At 42.9% G+C, this 20,798-nt stretch overlaps 1 protein-coding gene across 1 annotated transcript in view; it reads left to right on the top strand.

Annotated features, from left to right (window-relative positions):
• Positions 1–20,798, top strand: part of LOC141221658 (protein ELYS-like) — a 106,104-nt gene that overhangs the window by 8,418 nt on the left and 76,888 nt on the right. The window contains exons 5-10 of the mRNA XM_073666555.1: positions 2,901–3,014; positions 3,157–3,238; positions 4,398–4,548; positions 16,083–16,215; positions 16,297–16,475; positions 17,640–17,701. Of these exons, the coding sequence (XP_073522656.1) occupies positions 2,901–3,014; positions 3,157–3,238; positions 4,398–4,548; positions 16,083–16,215; positions 16,297–16,475; positions 17,640–17,701 (721 nt within the window). The remainder of the gene's footprint in view (positions 1–2,900; positions 3,015–3,156; positions 3,239–4,397; positions 4,549–16,082; positions 16,216–16,296; positions 16,476–17,639; positions 17,702–20,798) is intronic.

Here is a 20,798-nt window from a genome sequence, read left to right as displayed (position 1 = left end):
ACTTTACATCAGCACAATTTTAAAACCAACATTTTTCTTTGTTAGAAGGGTTAAAAGTTGACCAGTGTTTTCTCATTTTTACAACAAAATTTACAAAACTATTTGTTTAGGGACCACATCACATTTGAAGTGACCTTGAGGGGCCTTTATGACAGAAAATACCCAAAAGGGACACCATTCTAAACATTGTACCCCTCAAGGTGCTCAAAACCACATTCAATACATATATTAACCCTTCAGGTGCTTCACAGGAATTGTTGGAATGTGGAAGAAAACACTGAACATTCTACTTTAGACCCAATTTTTTTTTTTTCATTTTTGCAAGCGTAACAGGATAAAATGGATCCCAAAGTTTGTTGTGCACTTTCTCCTGAGCACGCAGATACCCCAAATGTGAGGGAAAACCACTGTTTAGGGGCATGGTGGGGCTCGGAAGGGAAGGGGCCCTGACTTGGCTATTTGAATGTAAAATTTTATTTTTACACCAGGACACACCGGAAGCAGAATACTACTGTCAACATTGTTCCTTGCTCGTGCTGATGCATCGGCATGGGATAATGATGAGGGCAGCATTGATCACCCAGCGCTTGGGAACAGCGTTAACTTTACCACTGATTCCCAGGTGCCAGTTCGTGTGCTCCTGATGCGGCACACAGTTGCCACACGTATGTCACACAGGTACACACGGACACGGTTATCTCCGGTACCAGTATTTCCTTTACCGGAAATATCAAGACGCGTGAAACCGGCCTTACTCTGGACTCAGTCTGGCCTCTGTTTAGCTGTGTCCTGTTTTTCAGTCGTTAACAAAACTGTGCCCGACGGCACTTTTATGCACGCCTAATAAAAAGACTGACAATGTTGGATCACAGGCCAGACGGCGTCCACGGTGCCTCCATCTGCCTCATTACAGGGAATGTTCCGCTGGGGGTTCCTTCTGAATCGCATACTTACATGGAAGCCCTAGCGTAAGCGCTCAGCACAGAGCGCAGGATAAATGTGAGCCGAGCCATACTGCGATCTTTGGGAGGCAGAATGAACAAAGCAGCAGATGAAGAATTGTTTTAATTTTTTACGCCGTTCCTCATGCGGTGTGAGTGATTAGATCGGGTTTTTATCTTTGGTAGCTGTCACACACTAAAAACATTTTTGTTTTTTTGCATCACTATATTTTGAGAGCTATAAGTTTTCCATATTTTAGCCGACAGTCATGTGACCCCTGACGAAGCTGCTAGTGGGCAGCGATACGCGTGGGTGACCACAACAGGTATACTAACTTTGACCTCTTAATAGCGCATACAGTTATTATATTACACTCTGTATACTTTTGAACTCTATGAGTGCCTGCATAGTAGATGGTTTATGATTAACATTATGATCAGGATGTTTAGGCGATATTATTAGATGTCCTCCTCTCTTTTGATTGATCCTATTTATGCATCTTGTATTGTATCAATATTCTATATACTACTGCACTTTATAGTCATTCACTATTGAACCTTATGATCATGTACTTTTCTATCTTGGGCTATTTATGACTTTCTTTATGGTCACTATGACACATGTCTTGAATGATGACTGATTTTTCTATTCTAGTTAACCTGTTGGTGCATGTGTGGGATATTACGCCCTCACATGGTTTTGCTTTCCTTTTTTAAATGCTTTTAATGTTTTTTGTGTGGTCTAATGTCTTTTTGTCAAACTTCTGTTCAATAAAATGTTATATATTTTTGTAATACAAATATTTGGGTGCCTGGCTCTTTGTACCTGTGGCTCTTTCTCCTTCTTTCCACACCATGGCAATGATGTCACTGGGTCTCCGATTCAAGAGCAGAGCGGCATTTGTTTTTCTGCTCGCTCGCTAAATGTTGCGATCGCAGCATTTAAGGGGTTAAAGTGCTGGGAGCGGTGCGGACACTGCTCCTGGCTCTGGGTTCCAGGTATCAGCTGGCACCCGCCGGCAACCGCGGCTGCACAACTTGTGTGGGCGCGATCGCCGAGAAGTAATAACACTTACCTGGTCCATAAGGTCCAGGGCACAGGGACGTATTATTACGCACAATGTTAGAAAGGGGTTAAAAAATCTGAACATTTTAATGTAATGATTTTGAGAATTTGGAAAAACCAGAATGAGCACCAAAAATGATTTTCACTGCAGGCGCTATGTAGAGCACTTTGATATTTTGCTACAGACTCAATCAAACATCGGACCACAATGATTAAAGCGAACCTGTCAGCAGGATTTAGCCCTTTAAATTAAAGGCATGGCGATAATAGCACTGTGGTGCTGATTACTGATACCTGATGTGAAGGGATCCGCTCAGTGGCTGTTGAATACTCACCTTTATGACGTTTTCAGAGAATGACGTCTTGTGTGCGTCAGAGGCGCTGCATATGCAGTGATGGCTGCGTTGTGGAATTTTATAAAGTATGCGGGTCCCTGAATAATCTGTTACCTGCTCCAGAAATAGAGGAGTCTGGTGTGGAGGGGTGGAGAACCAGAAGACGACCCAGCCCCCACGCCCTGTCCTGAAGCACAAGACACCATTTTATGAAAACTTTATAAGATGAGTAATCAGCAGCCACTGAGCGCATCCCTTCACACCAGGTATCATATTAATCAGCATCGCCGTGCTATTATGGCCATGCCTTTAGTTTATAGGACTAAAATCTGCTGGCAGGTTCTCTTTAACCGGTGTGAAACGTGCTTGCCGGCGCTTAGTGTGGTGGGCTGCATCATGTTTGTACAGGCCGGATATCCAGAAGCCGTGATGTGTTATTATAGCAGCTCTGCATGCAGTTATCATCTGGGATAAATCATAATTGTATGTCGCTTTGTGTAGGACATTTTAATGACTTAATGTGTATATATATATATATATATATTTTTTTTTTTTCAGATACCATGTTCAAATTGAAGGGGGCAGAGTTCCTGTTTTCTCCGTCACTTTTCAAGAACCTGAGAATGACCCCCGAAACTGCTGTTACCTTTGGGCTGTTCAAACAAGTCAAAGGTAATTGTTAAAATCCAATTACTAACATTGCATCCTTTCCCCAAATTATTTTACATTTCAAAATTAAGAGTTCTGTATTTTGTCATTTCTTTAGCTCTCCAGTTATGTTCTCATCATAACCTTTTAATCTTTTCTACTATAGTGGTAGAGATTTAAGCTTTCATTTGCTGCAGTTGGCTTTTGGGGACAGAAAACGTTTACCATCAGGACAAATTATGTATGAGGTAAGATGTCTGTATATTTTTATTCTGTATGGTTTGTAATGTAAAGGGGGCATTCTCAAGTTGTCTGTAGAGCACCTCACAGCTCTGAACCCTCCTTACTTCCTTGGTGAGTGCTCCTCCTCGAGTGACACTTCTGGTCAGGAGCTTTGTTTTATTACAACATTCACACTGTCATTGTTTGTTCTGTTACCACTTTATTTACATTATGGATGTATACACATTTGACTGCTTTAGGATCTTCACCCACCTCCAGCTGGTGGTCACTGTTCACTTTCCACTACATCTCTCCTGTGTCCCTTGCTGTCTTTGGTTATGTTTAAGTCCTTGCATATATTGTGTAGGGATTCATGCTCGGCAGTAGACTGCTTTTACACAGGCACTGGATTTTATTTTTTAAAGAAAACAAAACCATAAACACAAAATCCCTAGCCTTGTCCAGGCACTAACTGAACAAAATAGACCTTGGCTACTCATACACGACTCAGCTAGTCCAAGTTTGGTCAAACAAAACTGCTATTGTCCAAAGCAACCACTCATATTTGCAGTTTGGCGCACATGGCCTGTGCAGTCTCTTCTCAGAGTGGAATTCTGGCTTGTCTCTCTCTAACATCTCCAACACAACCCACTCTGCTTAGTCTTCCCCAGCTGACTGACTAAGGTGAACACCTAGCCTGGCTATATGCAGAGAAATCCAGGTGCACTTAATCAGAATCTGTAGGGCTAAGTTTTAACCCTTTGCACCATCTGCCAAAACAGAGCCTATAGGGCTTCAAATTGATTCAAATGTGAGGCTTGATGAGCTGCCACTAGATTCACACTGCCTGAATTACAGACGGCATGAAACATCGTAGTTGTACGATTACAGCCGTGTACACTTTTCACTGGAACCCCGCAGCATTTCAGAGAAAAATTTGTTTGAAAAGCCAGCCATGGACTATAGAAATAGACCTGACAAATCCGGCATGGTCCTTGGCTCACTTGTTCCTGCCCGCTCCAGTTGATTGATTTTGACAGGTCTCCTCCTATGTACACACACATGGTACAGACCTGTCAACCACCTGGAGTGGGGCAGGGAGAGGCTAGACTAGGTATATCTATTCCTATAATATAAATCTATCTATCTATATGTCAATTATTCTTTCTTTATTTTTTTTTACAGAACTTGGAATACTGTGAGGAAAGGTATAACCTGGATCTTTCAGCGAATACCCTATTTTTAAGAGGTCAAACAAACAGCATGAAGTTACTGGGCTGTCAGACTATAGAAAAATTCCATGCTCATAGCGAAAGAGAAGACGGTCTCCATGATGGTTTGTTTTTCTGTATTTTTCTCTTTCATGTCTTTTATTATGTTTGCAAGGCATATACAGAAACTGATCTGAAATTTGACTATGTAGAGTACAACAAAGTCTTATCTCATACATCATTGTTAATCAGAAGCCGACTAGATTAAGTTTCTTCAAATGTAAAATATTTGGACCATCCTGGTCTGTCTGTACACGCTATTGTATACGATCACTTTCAAAAATTGGAAAATCCCTTTAACCCCTTAATTTTGGGGTCTTTAGGACAAATATATATTTTTTTTCATCACATTTTTTGAAGATATAGCTGAATGAGGGCTTGTCTTTTGTGGAATGAATTGTATTTATAGGTGGAAATAGAAAAAATTACAAATGTATGTATATATGTGTATGTATGTGTGTATATAAAACACACATATATACATACACTTTGCATTGTTCACCATGCAGCTTCGCATAAATGTTGATATCATTATAGTAATCAGAGATATGGAATGTTTTTCAAAGGATATATATATATTTTTTACACTACAATATTAGTACCCTAAGGGAACTTGAACATAAAATCTCATGATCATATTGTTAACGCACATCGCTACAGTGGATTACCTAATTTATCCCCGTCAACCTATCAAACCCCGACTCTGGCAGTATCTGTTAAACTGTACTGTATGGCAGACCAAAAGGCCATTTTCGGGCTCTTGGTTGCCATAGTCCATTGGCACCGCTGCGCACATTAGAGGTGCTGATGATGGTCTGACAAAGGGAGCGCTCTTTTTTTTTTGGTCAGATTCTTTGTGTGCTGTTGTCACTATCGGCATATCAGATTGAACTGCTAAACCTGGTGAGAACACATCAGAATCCTGGCTGTGTATATCAATTGAGCTCCTGCTGCTCCGATGCAGAGGCTGTACCGTACAGATCCCTCAAGCAGTGCACAAAGTGACCTGATCATGACGGTTTTATACATCAGTTTGAGTTAAGGAGAGAATGTTTTCAATCCCCAGAAGTACTTTTTTCTACATAATTGAATCTACAGTTAGGTCCATATATATTTGGACAGAGACGACATTTTTCTAATTTTGGTTCTAGACATTACCACAATGAATTTTAAACAAAACAATTCTGATGCAGTTGAAGTTCAGACTTTCAGCTTTCATTTGAGGGTATCCACATTAAAATTGGATGAAGGGTTTAGGAGTTTCAGCTCCTTAACATGTGCCACCCTGTTTTTAAAGGGACCAAAAGTAATTGGACAATTGACTCCAAGGCTATTTCATGGACAGGTGTGGGCAATCCCTTCGTTATGTCATTCTCAATTAAGCAGATAAAAGGCCTGGAGTTGATTTGAGGTGTAGTGCTTGCATTTGGAAGGTTTTGCTGTGAAGTAAACATGCGGTCAAAGGTGCTCTCCATGCAGGTGAAACAAGCCATCCTTAAGCTGCAAAAACAGGAAAAAAAAACATCCAAGAAATTGCTACAATATTAGGAGTGGCAAAATCGACAGTTTGGTACATCCTGAGAAAGAAAGAAAGCACTGGTGAACTCATCAATGCAAAAAGACCTGGGCGCCCACGGAAGACAACAGTGGTGGATGATCTTAGAATAATCTCCATGGTGAAGAGAAACCCCTTCACAACAGCCAACCAAGTGAACAACACTCTCCAGGAGGTAGGCGTATCAATATCCAAATCTACCATAAAGAGAAGACTGCATGAAAGTAAATACAGAGGGTTCACTGCACGGTGCAAGCCACTCATAAGCATCAAGAATAAAAAGGCTAGACTGGACTTTGCTAAAAACATCTAAAAAAGCCAGCACAGTTCTGGAAGAACATTCTTTGGACAGATGAAACCAAGATCAACCTCTACCAGAATGATGGAAAGAGAAAAGTATGGTGAAGGCGTGGTACAGCTCATGATCCAAAGCATACCGCATCATCTGTAAAACACGGCGGAGGCAGTGTGATGGCTTGGGCATGCATGGCTGCCAGTGGCACTGGGTCACTAGTGTTTATTGATGATGTGACACAGGACAGAAGTAGCCGAATGAATTCTGATGTATTCAGAGCCATACTGTGTGCTCAGATCCAGCCAAATGCAGCCAAACTGATTGGTCGTCGTTTCATACTACAGATGGACAATGACCCAAAACATAAAGCCAAAGCAACCAAGGAGTTTATTAAAGCAAAGAAGTGGAATATTCTTGAATGGCCAAGTCAGTCACCTGAACTCAACCCAATTGAGCATGCATTTCACTGGTTAAAGACTAAACTTCAGACAGAAAGGCCCACAAACAAACAGCAACTGAAAACCACCGGAGTGAAGGCCTGGCAGAGCATCAAAAAGGAGGAAACACAGCGTCTGGTGATGTCCATGAGTTCAAGACTTCAGGCAGTCATTGCCAACAAAGGGTTTTCAACCAAGTACTAGAAATGAACATTTTATTTACAATTATTTAATCTGTCCAATTACTTTTGGTCCCTTTAAAAACAGGGTGGCACATGTTAAGGAGCTGAAACTCCTAAACCCTTCATCCAATTTTAATGTGGATACCCTCAAATGAAAGCTGAAAGTCTGAACTTCCACTGCATCTGAATTGTTTTGTTTAAAATTCATTGTGGTAATGTCTAGAACTAAAATTAGAAAAATGTTGTCTCTGTCCAAATATATATGGACCTAACTGTAAGTAACTATATTCCGCAAAAGCATGAAAAAAAAATCTAAATGTTTAAACCTTTTCTGCTGTTTAGTAGATTTACTCTTTCAGAGCACTAGATGCTGTGCATTAGATGAAATTAAAGGGGGTGACCACTGCTGGACAACCTCTTAAAGGGAAACTGTCACCCCCTGGGACTTTTCAGACCTCTAATATGGGCATACAGGTGATAGAAATGTAAATCTATACATACCTGTATGCCTCATATTAGAGGTCTGGTTGGTTTGAAATGTCTTTTTATTCAATCTGTTTACTGATCCTTGGGGGACGGGAAGAAATCCCCGCCTACTTTATGAATTACAATGTCCCCCACACCCACTCCCTTGCCCTGTGACATGCAGTCTCGTCTTCCAAGTCCCGCTCATGCTCACATCACCTTTAACACAAGGCGCACTTTTTTTTTCTCCTAGCTATGTGACTCCCTGGCGTCTGCTCACAAGATCACTGCTGGAAACATAACCGGGAGAAAAAAGTGTGACTCGTGTTAAAGGGAATCTGTGGCCCCCCCGGGTGATATCATACCACTACTATGGCCATACAGGTTATAGAAAAGTAAGGCTATGTGCCCACGATGCAGAAATGCATGCGGATTTTACATGCGTTTTTCCCGCCAGGTAGAAGCGTTTGTCAAGCGTTTTTGCATGCATTTCTACATGCGGGTTATTAAGCGCTTTTCAAAGCAATTTTAGCATCACTTGGAAAGTGCTTGACAACTTGGTCACACTATATAAATCCATGCAACCGGCATATATAGTGTGACCAAGTAATAGTTAAAAAGGAAAATAAAAATAAATGAATAAAATAAGAATGGTGAAAAGTAAAAAATAAAGATTGTACTTGCCTTCCGATGGCCCGTGGTCTTCTTCTCTGATGTGTCCAGTTTCCCCTGTGTCTCGTGGTGGTGTGAAGGACCTGCGATGACGTCATTGAGTCATGTGACAGGTCACGCGACCGCCGACGTCAGTGGTCGCGTGACCTGTCTCATGACTCAATTACGTCATGTCAGGTCCTCACACCACCGCGAGCCGCCCAACACACCGCACGCATCGCTGAGGAGACCGGGAGGACATCAGAAGGTAAGTATAATCTTTATTTTTTTATTTTAAATTCTTTTTTTTTACAGGTACCATTTTACAATTACGCTGCGTGTCCGCAAAATTAATGGACATGCTGCGTATTTTTCCGCATTGATAATCCGCAGCGGAAATTTCCGCACAGCACATGCGGATTATCATTGGGGATCATGGGGCACATATTACCAAGCGTTTTTTAAGCGTTTTTGCTGCGGAAATTCCACGGCAAAAGCTCTTGAAAAACGCATAGTGGGCACGCAGCCTTAATCTATACATACCTGCATGGCCCATAGCTGAGGTCTGATTGCAGAGAAAAGCACTTTAATTAATTATTTTTTCCACAGGCTTGAAGCAAACCCCGCTTATGTGCTTATTATTCCCCTAAATCCCCGCCTCTCTGCTTAATTATCATATCCCCCCACTCCCCTGCATGTCACAGGACCCTGTGTGGTGCACTGTGCTCCCTGACTTCCGGGCATGCGCAGAGGGCCGCTCACATAGAGCGCGCTTTGCTTCATCCCGGCCTCGACTCTCCGTGCACTGTGCTGCAGGGTTCTATTGCGCAGGCGCCGGGAGTCACCGTCACTTTCCGGCATCTGCGCAATAGAAACCTGCAGCGCAGAGCACAGGTAGACGGGCCTGGATGAAGCAAAGCGCGCTCTATGTGAGCGGCCCTCTGCGCATGCCCGGAAGTCAGGGAGCACAGTGCACGTCACAGGGTCTGTCACAGGGCCCTGTGACGTGCAGGGGAGGGGGGATATGATAATTAAGCAGAGAGGCGGGGATTTGAAGGAATAATAAGCACACAGGCGGGGATTGCTAGGCGTCTCCCGGACACCAAGCCTATGGAAAAAAGAATTGATTAAAGTCCTTTATGCCCAGAGGTCTGATATTGCCCAGGGGGGTGACACATTCCCTTTAAAGGTGAGGTGAGCGTGCGCGGGACCTGGAAGATGAGACTGCACGTCACATGCAGGGGAGTGGGGTTGGGTAACATTGTAATTCACAAAGTAGGCGGGGATTTCTTCACCCCAAGCATCAGTATACGGATTGAATAAAAAGACATTTTAAATCAACTAGACCTCTACTCTGGGCCATAGCGGTAGGTATACATTTACATTTCTATCACCTGTATGCCAATATTAGAGGTCAGATAAGGGCCAGGGGGTGACAGATTCCCTTTAATAATGGACCAAGTTGCTATCTAAATTAATAATGGTGAAAAAAAGCAATATGATGTTGCTCTTCTGTTTTTAGCCTTCTGTTCCCCGCTTGTCTCTTAACATACAAATATCCCATAATTGCTGCCGTGGTCATGTGACATTTGTTCATGCCAGGAGATGGGCAGAGTACACAGGGCTGAGGGCAGAGGTGCAACGCCGACAGATTGGTAAATCCAACATGGTAAGCTAAACCTCCGACTCCACAGCACGGCCTCACTACTGAGCGTGTACATAAAGTGCAGCACAGATTCATCTCACCTAAGCAGAGACCCTTACATCAGGAACAGAACAGACATTTATAGGACATTTCATAACTTTCCCAAATTCTTACGAAAACATTTACAGCACATCCTGCATTATACTACTGTACCCAATTTATTATATATTTTCAGAGTCGGTCCATTTTATACCGACTCCACCTAAATGGAGACCGACTCCACAGCCCTGGTTACATTAATTAAATCAGTAAGGTGACTGAGGTTGAGACGTCAGTGGAGTAGCTGTATAGAGCTACTATATATGCATATGTGCTAATCAAACTGCCCTGCAGTTACGCAATGTGGCACTTAGCAGTGGTATTTTTGTGCCAGACATCCATATAACTGATTTGTGAGCTACAGTGTATAGTTTGATGGATAGATATATTTGTGTGTGTATGTATATAAATTAACACATGTGGAATTATATACTTAACAAAAAAGTATGAAACAACTGAAAATATGTCTTATATTCTAGGTTCTTCAAAGTAGCCACCTTTTGCTTTGATGACTGCTTTGCACACTCTTGGCATTCTCTTGATGAGCTTCAAGAGGTAGTCACCGGAAATGGTCTTCCAACAATCTTGAAGGAGTTCCCAGAGATGCTTAGCACTTGTTGGCCCTTTTGCCTTCACTCTGCGGTCCAGCTCACCCCAAACCATCTCGATTGGGTTCAGGTCTGGTGAATGTGGAGGCCAGGTCATCTGGCGTAGCACCCCATCACTCTCCTTCTTGGTCAAATAGCCCTTACACAGCCTGGAGGTGTGTTTGGGGTCATTGTCCTGTTGACAAAATAAATGATTGGCCAACTAAATGCAAACCGGATGGAATAGCATGCCGCTGCAAGATGCTGTGGTAGCCATGCTGGTTCAGTATGCCTTCAATTTTGAATAAATCCCCAACAGTGTCACCAGCAAAGCACCCCCACACCGTCACACCACCTCCATGCTTCACGGTGGGAACCAGGCATGTAGAGTCCATTCGTTCACCTTTTCTGCGTCGCACAAAGACACGGTGGTTGGAACCAAAGATCTCAAATTTGGACTCCTCAGACCAAGCACAGATTTCCACTGGTCTAATGTCCATTCCTTGTGTTCTTTAGCCCAAACAAGTCTCTTCTGCTTGTTGCCTGTCCTTAGCAGTGGTTTCCTAGCAGCTATTTTACTATGAAGGCCTGCTGCACAAAGTCTCCTCTTAACAGTTGTTGAAGAGATGTATCTGCTGCTAGAACTCTGTGTGGCATTGACCTGGTCTCTAATCTGAGCTGCTGTTAACTTGCGATTTCTGAGGCTGGTGACTCAGATAAACTGATCCTCAGAAGCAGAGGTGACTCTTGGTCTTCCTTTACTGGGGCAGTCCTCATGTGAGCCAGTTTCTTTGTAGCGCTTGATGGTTTTTGCAACTGCACTTGGGGACACTTTCAAAGTTTTCCCAATTTTTCGCACTGACTGACCTTCATTTCTTAAAGTAATGATGGCCACTCGTTTTTCTTCGCTGCTTTTTTCTTGCCATAATACAAATTCTAATAGTCTATTCAGTAGGACTATCTGCTGTGTATCCACCAGACTTCTGCACAACACAACTGATGGTCCCAACCCCATTAATAAGGCAAGAAATCCCACTTATTAAACCTGACAGGGCACACCTGTGAATTGAAAACCATTTCCGGTGACTACCTCTTGAAGCTCATCAAGAGAATGCCAAGAGTGTGCAAAGCAGTCATCATAGCAAAAGGTGGCTACTTTGAAGAACCTAGAATATAAGACATATTTTCAGTTGTTTCATACTTTTTTTGTTAAGTATATAATTCCACATGTGTTAATTCATAGTTTTGATGCCTTCAGTGTGAATGTACAATTTTCATAGTCATGAAAATACATAAAAATCATTAAATGAGAAGGTGTGTCCAAACGTTTGGTCTGTACTGTATATATAATATATGTATGTGTATATATATATATATATCTATATCTCTATCCATATGTATATTTGTCACAGGGCCCTGTGATGTGCAGGGGAGGGGGGGATATGATAACTAAACAGAGGCGGGGATTTAGGGGAATAATAAGCACATAGGCAGGGATTTCTTGACATTCTACAGGAACGGGGAAGGAGACAGTAGGTTGGGGGTGGTTGCAGTAGCTTTGGTGTTGAGGTTGCAGCAAGCAAGGTCATGGCAGGCTGTAAGCTTGTTTGAAGAGATGGGTTTTCAGGTTCCGTCTGAAGGATCCAAATGTGGAGGCTAATCAGACGTGTTGAGGCACAGAATTCCATAGGATGGGGAGAAATCTTGGAGGCGATTGGGTGAGGAACGAATTAGTGTGTAGGAGAGGAGGTGGCCTTTGGAGGACTGGAGATTACGTGAGGAAATATATCGGGAGATTAGTTCAGAGATGTACAGAGAGGAAAGGTTATGGATGGCTTTGTAGGTCAGTGTTTGTAGTTTCAACTGGATATTCTGCGCAATTGGGGGCCAGTGAAGAGATTTGCAAAGGGGGGTAGCGGAGGAGTAGCGATGCGAGAGATGAACCAGTCACGCAGCAGAGTTGAGGATGGACTGGAGGGGTGTGAGAGTGGTAGCAGGTAGGCCACAGAGGAGCATGCTGTTGTTGTCGAGGCGGGAGATGATGAGGGCATGCACAACCAGTTTAGTAGATGGAGGGATTCTGGAAATTTTTGAGCTGCAGGCAACAAGAGGTGGCGAGAGCTTGGATATGGGGTTTGAAGGACAGGGAAGATTCAAGGGTTACTCCGAGGCAGCGGATTGCCGGTACTGGGGAAAGTGTGGCGTCATTTATTGTGATAGAAATATCAGGTGGGGAAGATACGCAAGATGGGGGAAAGATGAGTTCAGTTTTGTCCACATTGAGCTTTAGGAAGCAAGAGGAGAAAAGGAGGATATGGCTGATAGACATGCTGGAATTCTGGACAGCAGAGCGGTGACATCTGTGCCAGAGAGGTAGATCTGGGTGTCATCAGCGTACAAATGGTATTGGAAGCAGTGAGATTTTGAGCTGTCCCAGGCCAAGGGTATAGATTGAGAAGCGTAGTGGTCCTAGGACAGAGCCTTGAGAGACTCCCAGAGTGGGGGCGGGATGAGGAGGTAGCGTGGGAGATGCTAAATGTGCGGTTAAAAAGGTATGAGGAGATCCAAGATAGGGCAAGTTTTTGATGCCAAAGGAAGAGAGGATCTGTAGTAGGACTGGCAGTGGTCTACTGTGTCAAAGGCTGAGGACAGGTCAAGAAGGAGAACAGAATTGTCAGCTTTGGCTGTAAGTAATTAGTAATTTTGGTAAGGGCAGTTTCGGTGGAATGGTGTGGGTGGAAGCCAGATTGTTAGTTGTCGAAGAGGGTTAGATGAGAAGTGAGAGGAAAGTTCAGCGTGAACGTGTTGCACAAGGCTTTTGGAGGCAAATGGGAGCAACGATATAGGGCGGTAGCTAGACAAGGCGGTTGGGTCGAGGGATGGCTTTTTGAGGATGGGCATGATTGTGGAATGCATGAAGGCAGCGGGGAAGGTACCAGAAGTTAGTGATTGGCTGAAGAGATGGGTAAGGGATGGGATGAGTGTGGGGAATGAGTGTCGAGGGCGACCGAGTCAATAGCTGATGTGAGAATGGCATTGTAGAAAGCAGTGGCGTTGACGGTGTCGTGGAGTGAGGATATGGATATCAGTGGTAGAATAGAGTCAGAGAGTGTACGAGTGTCTAGATGTGCAAGGTTTCTGCGGGGGTGTGCTAGTTGCTGGGCATGGGTGGCAGGTGAGGAGAACTGGGATGAGAGAGTATATGGTGGTCAGATAAGGGTAAGGGGGAGGTTTTGAGGTTAGATCGGGAGCAGAGTCGGATGAAGGTGAGGTCTAGTGTGTGTCCGTCTGTGTGGGTAGCTCAGGAGGACGAAGTCCAAAGGATGAAGTAAGCGACAGGAGTTTAGATGCTGTTGACTGGCGAATGTCAGTGGGGATGTTGAAATCACCCATGTTGATTGTGGGAATGTCAGCAGAGAGAAAGTAAAGCAGCCAAGAGGAGAATTGGTCAATAAAGGCAGTGACCGGGCTCTCAGGTCGGTATGACAGCCACTTGGAGGGAGAGTAGATGCGGACAGAGTGGACTTCAAAAGAAGGGAGGGTAGAGGTGGGATAGGGATAAAGGTGTAGTTGGTAGAAAGGAAAAGACCTACTCCTCCACCATGTCTGTTACCAGGGCGAGGAGTGTGGGTGAAGTGGAGCCCACTATAACACAGCGCAGCAGGGGAGACAGTGTTGGCGTGTGTCAACCATGTCTCTGTGATGCCCAGGAAGGAGAGATGGGCCTCTCTGAGAGGTAAAGAGGTCGTGGACAAAATAGAGCTTGTTGCAGACAGAGTGGGCGTTCCAAAGTGCTCCAGAGAGAGGGAGCAGGGGGGTGGGCGTTAGGGGCACGGGTTTTATTTGGGAGAGGTTGCGGTAGTTTGCAGTTGGTTGGAAGCGATAGGAGGAGGAATTGGTGGGAGTTGTGAATTATGGGGCTCCAGTATTGGGAGAAGGAGAGTGTCCGGCTTGTTTTATGTTTATAGATAGATCTGAGGTTGAGGAGCAGGTGTGCAGATGAGGTCAGGTGAGGGGGTAAGCGGGAAGGAGAGATTATTATTTGGTTAGAGAGTGCTGGGGTTTGGGGGATAGTGAAGGAGAGTAAGGATTAGTGGTGCAAAGACAGCAAGGGCGTATGTAAGCATAATGAAGGTTTAAGTGTGAATGAGAGAGAGAAACTAAGCACAATTAGTAAATAGTTACTCCTACCTTCTGGCCTATTTCCGGCTTATTTCAGATTAAGACCCTTAAGCACGACCCTTCAGAGCCAGACCCATCTTTATCTAGAAGTTTCATCTCTACCCAATGTGGGTTTGCGTTTTTTTTTTTATTTATTGGGATTCGCCCTTTTATGATTCAGAATAAGATGTTTAGATTTTTTCCAACCGCTTCAATTAAGTGCTTATGACCTGCTATTAAAGGGAATCTGACATCTGATACTTGCTGCCCAATCTGAGGGTGGCATGATTCAGGCAGTGGCTGAGATCAGTTAGTGGATTGGGCATGAAGTGTCAGATGTCAGGTTCACTGTAAAGCGCTTGCACGTACTGTGTGTGTTCGGCTACTGCTGCTAGACTGCATTTGTGGCCGGTTCCTTTGGCAATAAGCTGTAAACAATAAAAAAAGAAAATTTTTAAGTAACCTGTCGCCATGAAAATGCAGTCCTATCTGCAGGCATCATGTTATTGAGGAGGAGGAGGAACAGATTAGATTGATATATAGTTTTGTGGAAAAAAAAATTCAGTATAAGCTGTTTTCATCACCTAAATCTGTTCTTTCTGAGACTTTCAGTCCAGTGGGCAGTCCTGTCAATGATTGACATCTATCACTGTAAGTACACTTGTACAGAGAAAGTTGTCAATCACTGATAGGACCGCCAACTGGACAGAAAATCTCAAAAGGTAGAGGTTTGTGATGAAAATACGGGTTATACGGACCTTTTTTTCAGTAAACTATAGATCAATCTAATTTGATTTTCCTTCTCAATAACATGATGCCTGCAGATAGGACTGCATTTTCATGGTGACAGGTTCCCTTTAATATCAGGAGAACAGATGCAAATTTTAATGAAAAGTAACTGCAACAGTGATTATGTATTTTATCAAATGCAACATATGTAATATTTTATGTAAGATTCACTTCTACGTCATTAAAAACACATGCAATAGAACATCTAAATAGGTTTTGTGATACTAACACACAAGGTTTCCAATCCAGTTAAAATGTATTACTTTTATACTGCAGTTAAAAGGATTGTTCACCACTCGGGGAAACCCCCTCCTCAATCCCTATGTTTTCCCCTTGTAAAATAATACATATACTCACCTCTGTTGCCGGTGCTGTTCCCGAGGTGTCGACACGGGGTCTCCCAGGGCTCGCATAACATTGTCATACGATCCTTGCGGCCAATCAGCGCTTGCTTCACTCTGCCCTATGGGTGTTATTTTACTGGGCCAAACAAGGATTGAGATGGGGTTGTCCAAGTAGTGGACAACCCATTTAAAGACCGCGTCTGTCTGAAAATGCAGTACCTTATATGCATGTACTTTGTGGAGTTTTAAAATCTTCTAATAAAAATTGTGACCTGCAGGTTAAAACTTATTTCAAGATTTGTCAATGAAATGGAAAGCCCTCTAGGGTATTATTATAGACTGCAAATAATGTTTTTGTACATATTTCTAGCAATATGATTTCTTTTCAGTTACATCGCCTGATACCAGCGTGTCAATATTTAGCTGGCAAGTTAATACGTATGGACAAAATAAGCCTTCAATTTACATGGGAGTGTTTGATATAAATCGTTGGTATCAAGCACAGATGCCGGATTCTTTAAGGTAAGATTTTTTTTTTTGTGGGAGAGGAGAGTAATGGCATTCCTTTCATTGTATACTCCAATTATTTTCTTTCTCTCACAGGCCTGGTCAGTTTCTTAGAAACTGTTCATATGTTGCATTTTGGTCTCTTGAAGCCTTGACAAACATGACTGATGACACCATCTTTGATGTTCTTGTACATGAACGTAGTTTGAGTAGAGGTGTTCCGCCTGCATATCCACCACCAGAACAGTTCTACTTTCCAAGCACCTATAATTTTGGTAATGATTATTTTTAATTATTATTGATGGCCTTGAATAGTAAATTAATTTATATATATTTTTTCCTATATAAATTAGACCTATTTTAATATAATAATGTTTATGTACCCCTCCTGCTACAGTTTGACCCTGTGATAGTACATGCTCTGGCATTATTTCGGCACCCTGATTTTGTGCCATTATTAGTCATTGTTCGCTTCTGGGATTTGAACTGAAAGCTGTCTAGAAGCCAGTGCAGTAGCCATTGAGCTATACACTGAATAAATCTAGGCGTTCTATTAGGTTATATGATTTTCAGTGCAAACCAGTCTGCAACTCATTGGGACTTTCACACATACCTCCTCCAAGCCAAATATAAATGATGTGTGACTTTGATATGTGATTCTGATATCTGACTTTCTTCAAACATCAGAATCACAGTGACTTTTAGACACCTCGGGTATTTTCATGGTTGATCTCATAAGCCAAGAAAAACTTCTTTCATCAATTGAGTGAATAGCTCAATGGTAAGTGCACTGGCTTCTGGACAAAGTTTTGGGTTCAAGTCCCAGCGAATAGTGACTTTTTTTTTATCACATGTCAGTCAGTTCTCAGACAAGGTATTTAGCCTCAAACTGGCATAATTCTGATGCTTGACTTTGATGTCTGATCATGTCCTAAAATGGACACTGTAAGTTGATTCCCTGTCATAAACAGGTACAGTGTTCCACCTCACCCATCTCCTCCTCACCCTTTCAGCAGCAATAATGTGCCATCTGTCCATTCCACATCTCATCCCTATAGATCACCAAGAACAAATGCCACTTCTCCATCCCACCTGTCATCAGGAATGATGCACCCCTTGTCTGTCCCTCTCCTGTCCTCACCTGTGATCAGTAGGAATGATGTGCCATCTCTCCATCCCACGCCTTATTAGCAGGACACACAGTGCATTGTGAAAGTATTTGGCCCCCTTGAACTTTTCTACCTTTTGCCACATTTCTGGCTTCAAACATGAAGATATAAAATTCTAATTTTTTGGGGAAGAACCAACAACCAGTGGAACACAATCATGAAGTGGAACGAAATTTCTTGGATATTTTAAACTTTTTAAAAAAATTAAAAACTAATTTAGGTTTAATGAGTTTTCTGACGATATTTTTTTTGTTTTCTGTCATATTGAAGATGCTACTTGCTTGTTGAATTCCGGAGTTATCCACATCACATGCACTGGCTTTCATAAAGAGGTAAAAGAACAATGAAATCTTTCCTATCTAAAATTGACAAATTTGCTTGAGATTTTTATTTATTGAAAATTATAATTTTTTTCTTTAAAAGGAATCTGTCAGCATGTTTTTGCTATGTAAATTAAGGACAGCATGACGGGGATAAAGCACTAAACTCAATGGTGTCATATGTCCACGCTGTGTGGTGGTGTTACACTTTAATCACCTTGATTAACATTGCTGTGAGGATCCGGCAGGCCGGCAATCGTCCAACTCAGCCCCCTTCTGTGATAAGCACCTCACTGTCTGTAGAGAGCCTGGTGTGGGCAGGGGCAGCTTTCTCATCTCTGCTGCATTGCTAAACCTAAAAATTGTGTCCCTACTACTGCGCCCAGTAATCAAAGTGGTACATCGTTGGATTCAGGGTCTCTTTGCCTACATCAGGCTGCTTAGAGGAGGTAGCAATAATCTGCTGAGAGATTCCCTTTGATCATTAAATCTTCTTGGAACAGTTTATATACAGTAGATGCACTTTGTTTTTGCAACACTTTTCACCTACTCAAATGAATGGGAAAAATAACGTTTTACATACATACATACATACATACATACATACATACATACATACATACATACATACACCATACATACATACATACGTACATACATACATACATACATACGTACGTACATACATACATACATACACCATACATACATACATACATACATACACCATACATACATACACCATACATGCATACATACATACATACAACAAAATGCACGTTTGTACGCAGTGTTTTTTTTTCCAACGCTTTGTTTTGGGGCAGAAGCATTTGCAGCAAAAATGCAATGTCTGAACATTTATGTTTCTGCTTGTCAATGGAAATCATTAAAGTGAACCTGTCACAAGGTTTGTACCATATAAGATATGGCCACCACCGTTCAGCCCTGATATACAGCATTCTATAATGCAGGGTATATGCCCCCAAGCCGGCCTGCAAGACAATAAAAAGATGTTTTATTATACTTCCCTGCGTGGCGGTCGAGTCTGGTCCGAGGGGTGTCGCCCGTCCTTGTCCAGCGTCGTTGTCCTCCTTGCTTTGTGTGGATGACTCGTCCTGTACGTCATCCACAGATTCTCCCGGCATCGTGCTCCTACACAGGCATACTTCTCTGTCCTGATGAGGGCAGAGTACAGTAGTGCAGTGCGCATGCGCCTGGGCTCTTTGACCTGTTCTGGCACATGCACTGCAGTACTTTGCTCTGCCCTCGACAGGGCAGAGAAGTAGGCGTGCACAGGAGCGCAATGGCAGGGGACTGTATAGATGACATACGGGACGCGTCATCCACGCAAAGCAAGGAGGAGGATGACATCGCAAGAAGGGAGGCACCGAACCAAGACGAGCGACACCCCTCCACAAATTTTCCAGTGATCAGGACCTCCTGATGTCGGGCTCGAGAGGATCGGGATTCTTCGCATTCCTCTTTCCTTTTGCCGTGGTCCGGAGGCCGACATCTTGCTGATCAAGGGGTCCCTCAGCCTGTCCGGTTGAGCCAACGCTCCCGAGGAAAACTGCTTCCCCCTCGGGGGGCTCTCAGTTCACGCTGCTCAAGCCCTGCGTGCAACTCCTATGCGTCCTGAAGATTGAATTTGCAGCACTTCCGGTTATAAAGGTAGCGACATGCAGACCTCTAGTGCCTGGTGAGCGTTCCACCGTGGAACGCACTGCTTCTTTTTTTTTTTTTTTTTTTTTAAATGGTGCCAAATCCTAAATTTAAGGTGAAATGCCTTTTTGATGATTCTGATGGAAAACGGGTGTGATAATACTATTTAAGTATTGTTAGAGGGGAGCTGAGGTTACCAGTGCATCCAGAATGACCGCTATGGAAGGACAAACCACTGGTCGCTCTGATACACCTGCTGAACCACCAGTACAAGTCAGTTATCTGGGGATTACTCCCTTTCTGTTTCACTTACTGATTCCATCTGTCTTCTTTAGTATTTTTATTCTATGATCCCTTGTTCTTATAGGACAAGGTGATCCCTGAAAGATCTGTGATGCCTTTGGCCACTAAGAAAAGAGGGAAATGATTTTCCATCTGTAACACAAAGCTACCGGATACATATGGGAAACAATTATGCACTGACTGTATTGCCAAGGTGGTTAAGGAGGAACATTCCTCTTTTATGACTGATATAAGCACCATAATGTGGGAAGAATCTAGTTCTGAGGAGGAAGAATTGTCAGGTTACTCTGATCCTGAACAAGAGGAAAGAGAAGGATCTATCTCCGTTTCCCCAAAGGATAAAAATAAATCTTTTTTCCTGGGAAGATACTGATGTACTTCTATCAGCCGTGAGAAACACCATGAAAGTCGAGGACACTCACCAGCCCTCCCCGGTACAGGATAAAACGATCGAGGTTTGAGAAGCCGTATGAACAGAGTATTCCCCGTTAATAATCATATTAAAGCCATGATACTAGAGGAGTGGAAAGACATGAAAAATACACTAATTTATTCCCAGAAGTTTCAAATCACGTCTACCGTTTGAACCAGAGGCAATTAAAATTATGGAAACAAATCACTAAAATTGATATCCCGATATCCAGAGTAGAGAAGAAAGCATCCACCCTATTTGAGAACTCCTCATGTTTGAAAGACCCTATGGACAGGAAAGCAGACTGTCTTCTCAAAAAGACCTGGGAGACCTCTGCTACAATAATAAAAGCTTAAATAGCAGCTACCTCGGTAGCAAGGTACATGAATATATAGTTAAAGCAATCAGAAGGTCATCTGAGGAAGAAGACTTCCAGAGATGAGGTCCTAGAATCCATTTCATTACTAAAAATGGCAATGGGATTTATGGCTGACTCCTCAGCCGAGTCAATTAGATTTGCCGCAAGGAATGGGGCACTTTCCACCATGGCTAGGCGAGCAATATGGCTAAAAACTTGGTCAGGTGATAGCCACTCAAAGAACAAACTGTGTTCCATCCCCTTTTCTGGCCTTTGAGTATTCGGTCCAGTTCTGGACGATATGGTATAAAAAGCCTCAGAGGAAAAAAAGGGGTTTCCAGAAGAAAAACCTAAAGTATCATCCTTTCTGAGGC

The sequence above is a fragment of the Phyllobates terribilis genome, unplaced genomic scaffold (assembly GCF_046119375.1).
Source record: "Phyllobates terribilis strain yellow unplaced genomic scaffold, ASM4611937v1 Scaffold_327__1_contigs__length_2127877, whole genome shotgun sequence".
NCBI classification, from domain to species: Eukaryota; Metazoa; Chordata; class Amphibia; order Anura; family Dendrobatidae; genus Phyllobates; species Phyllobates terribilis.
Note: the sequence above shows the minus strand (reverse complement) of the source record. Positions and strands in the feature narration are given on the sequence as shown.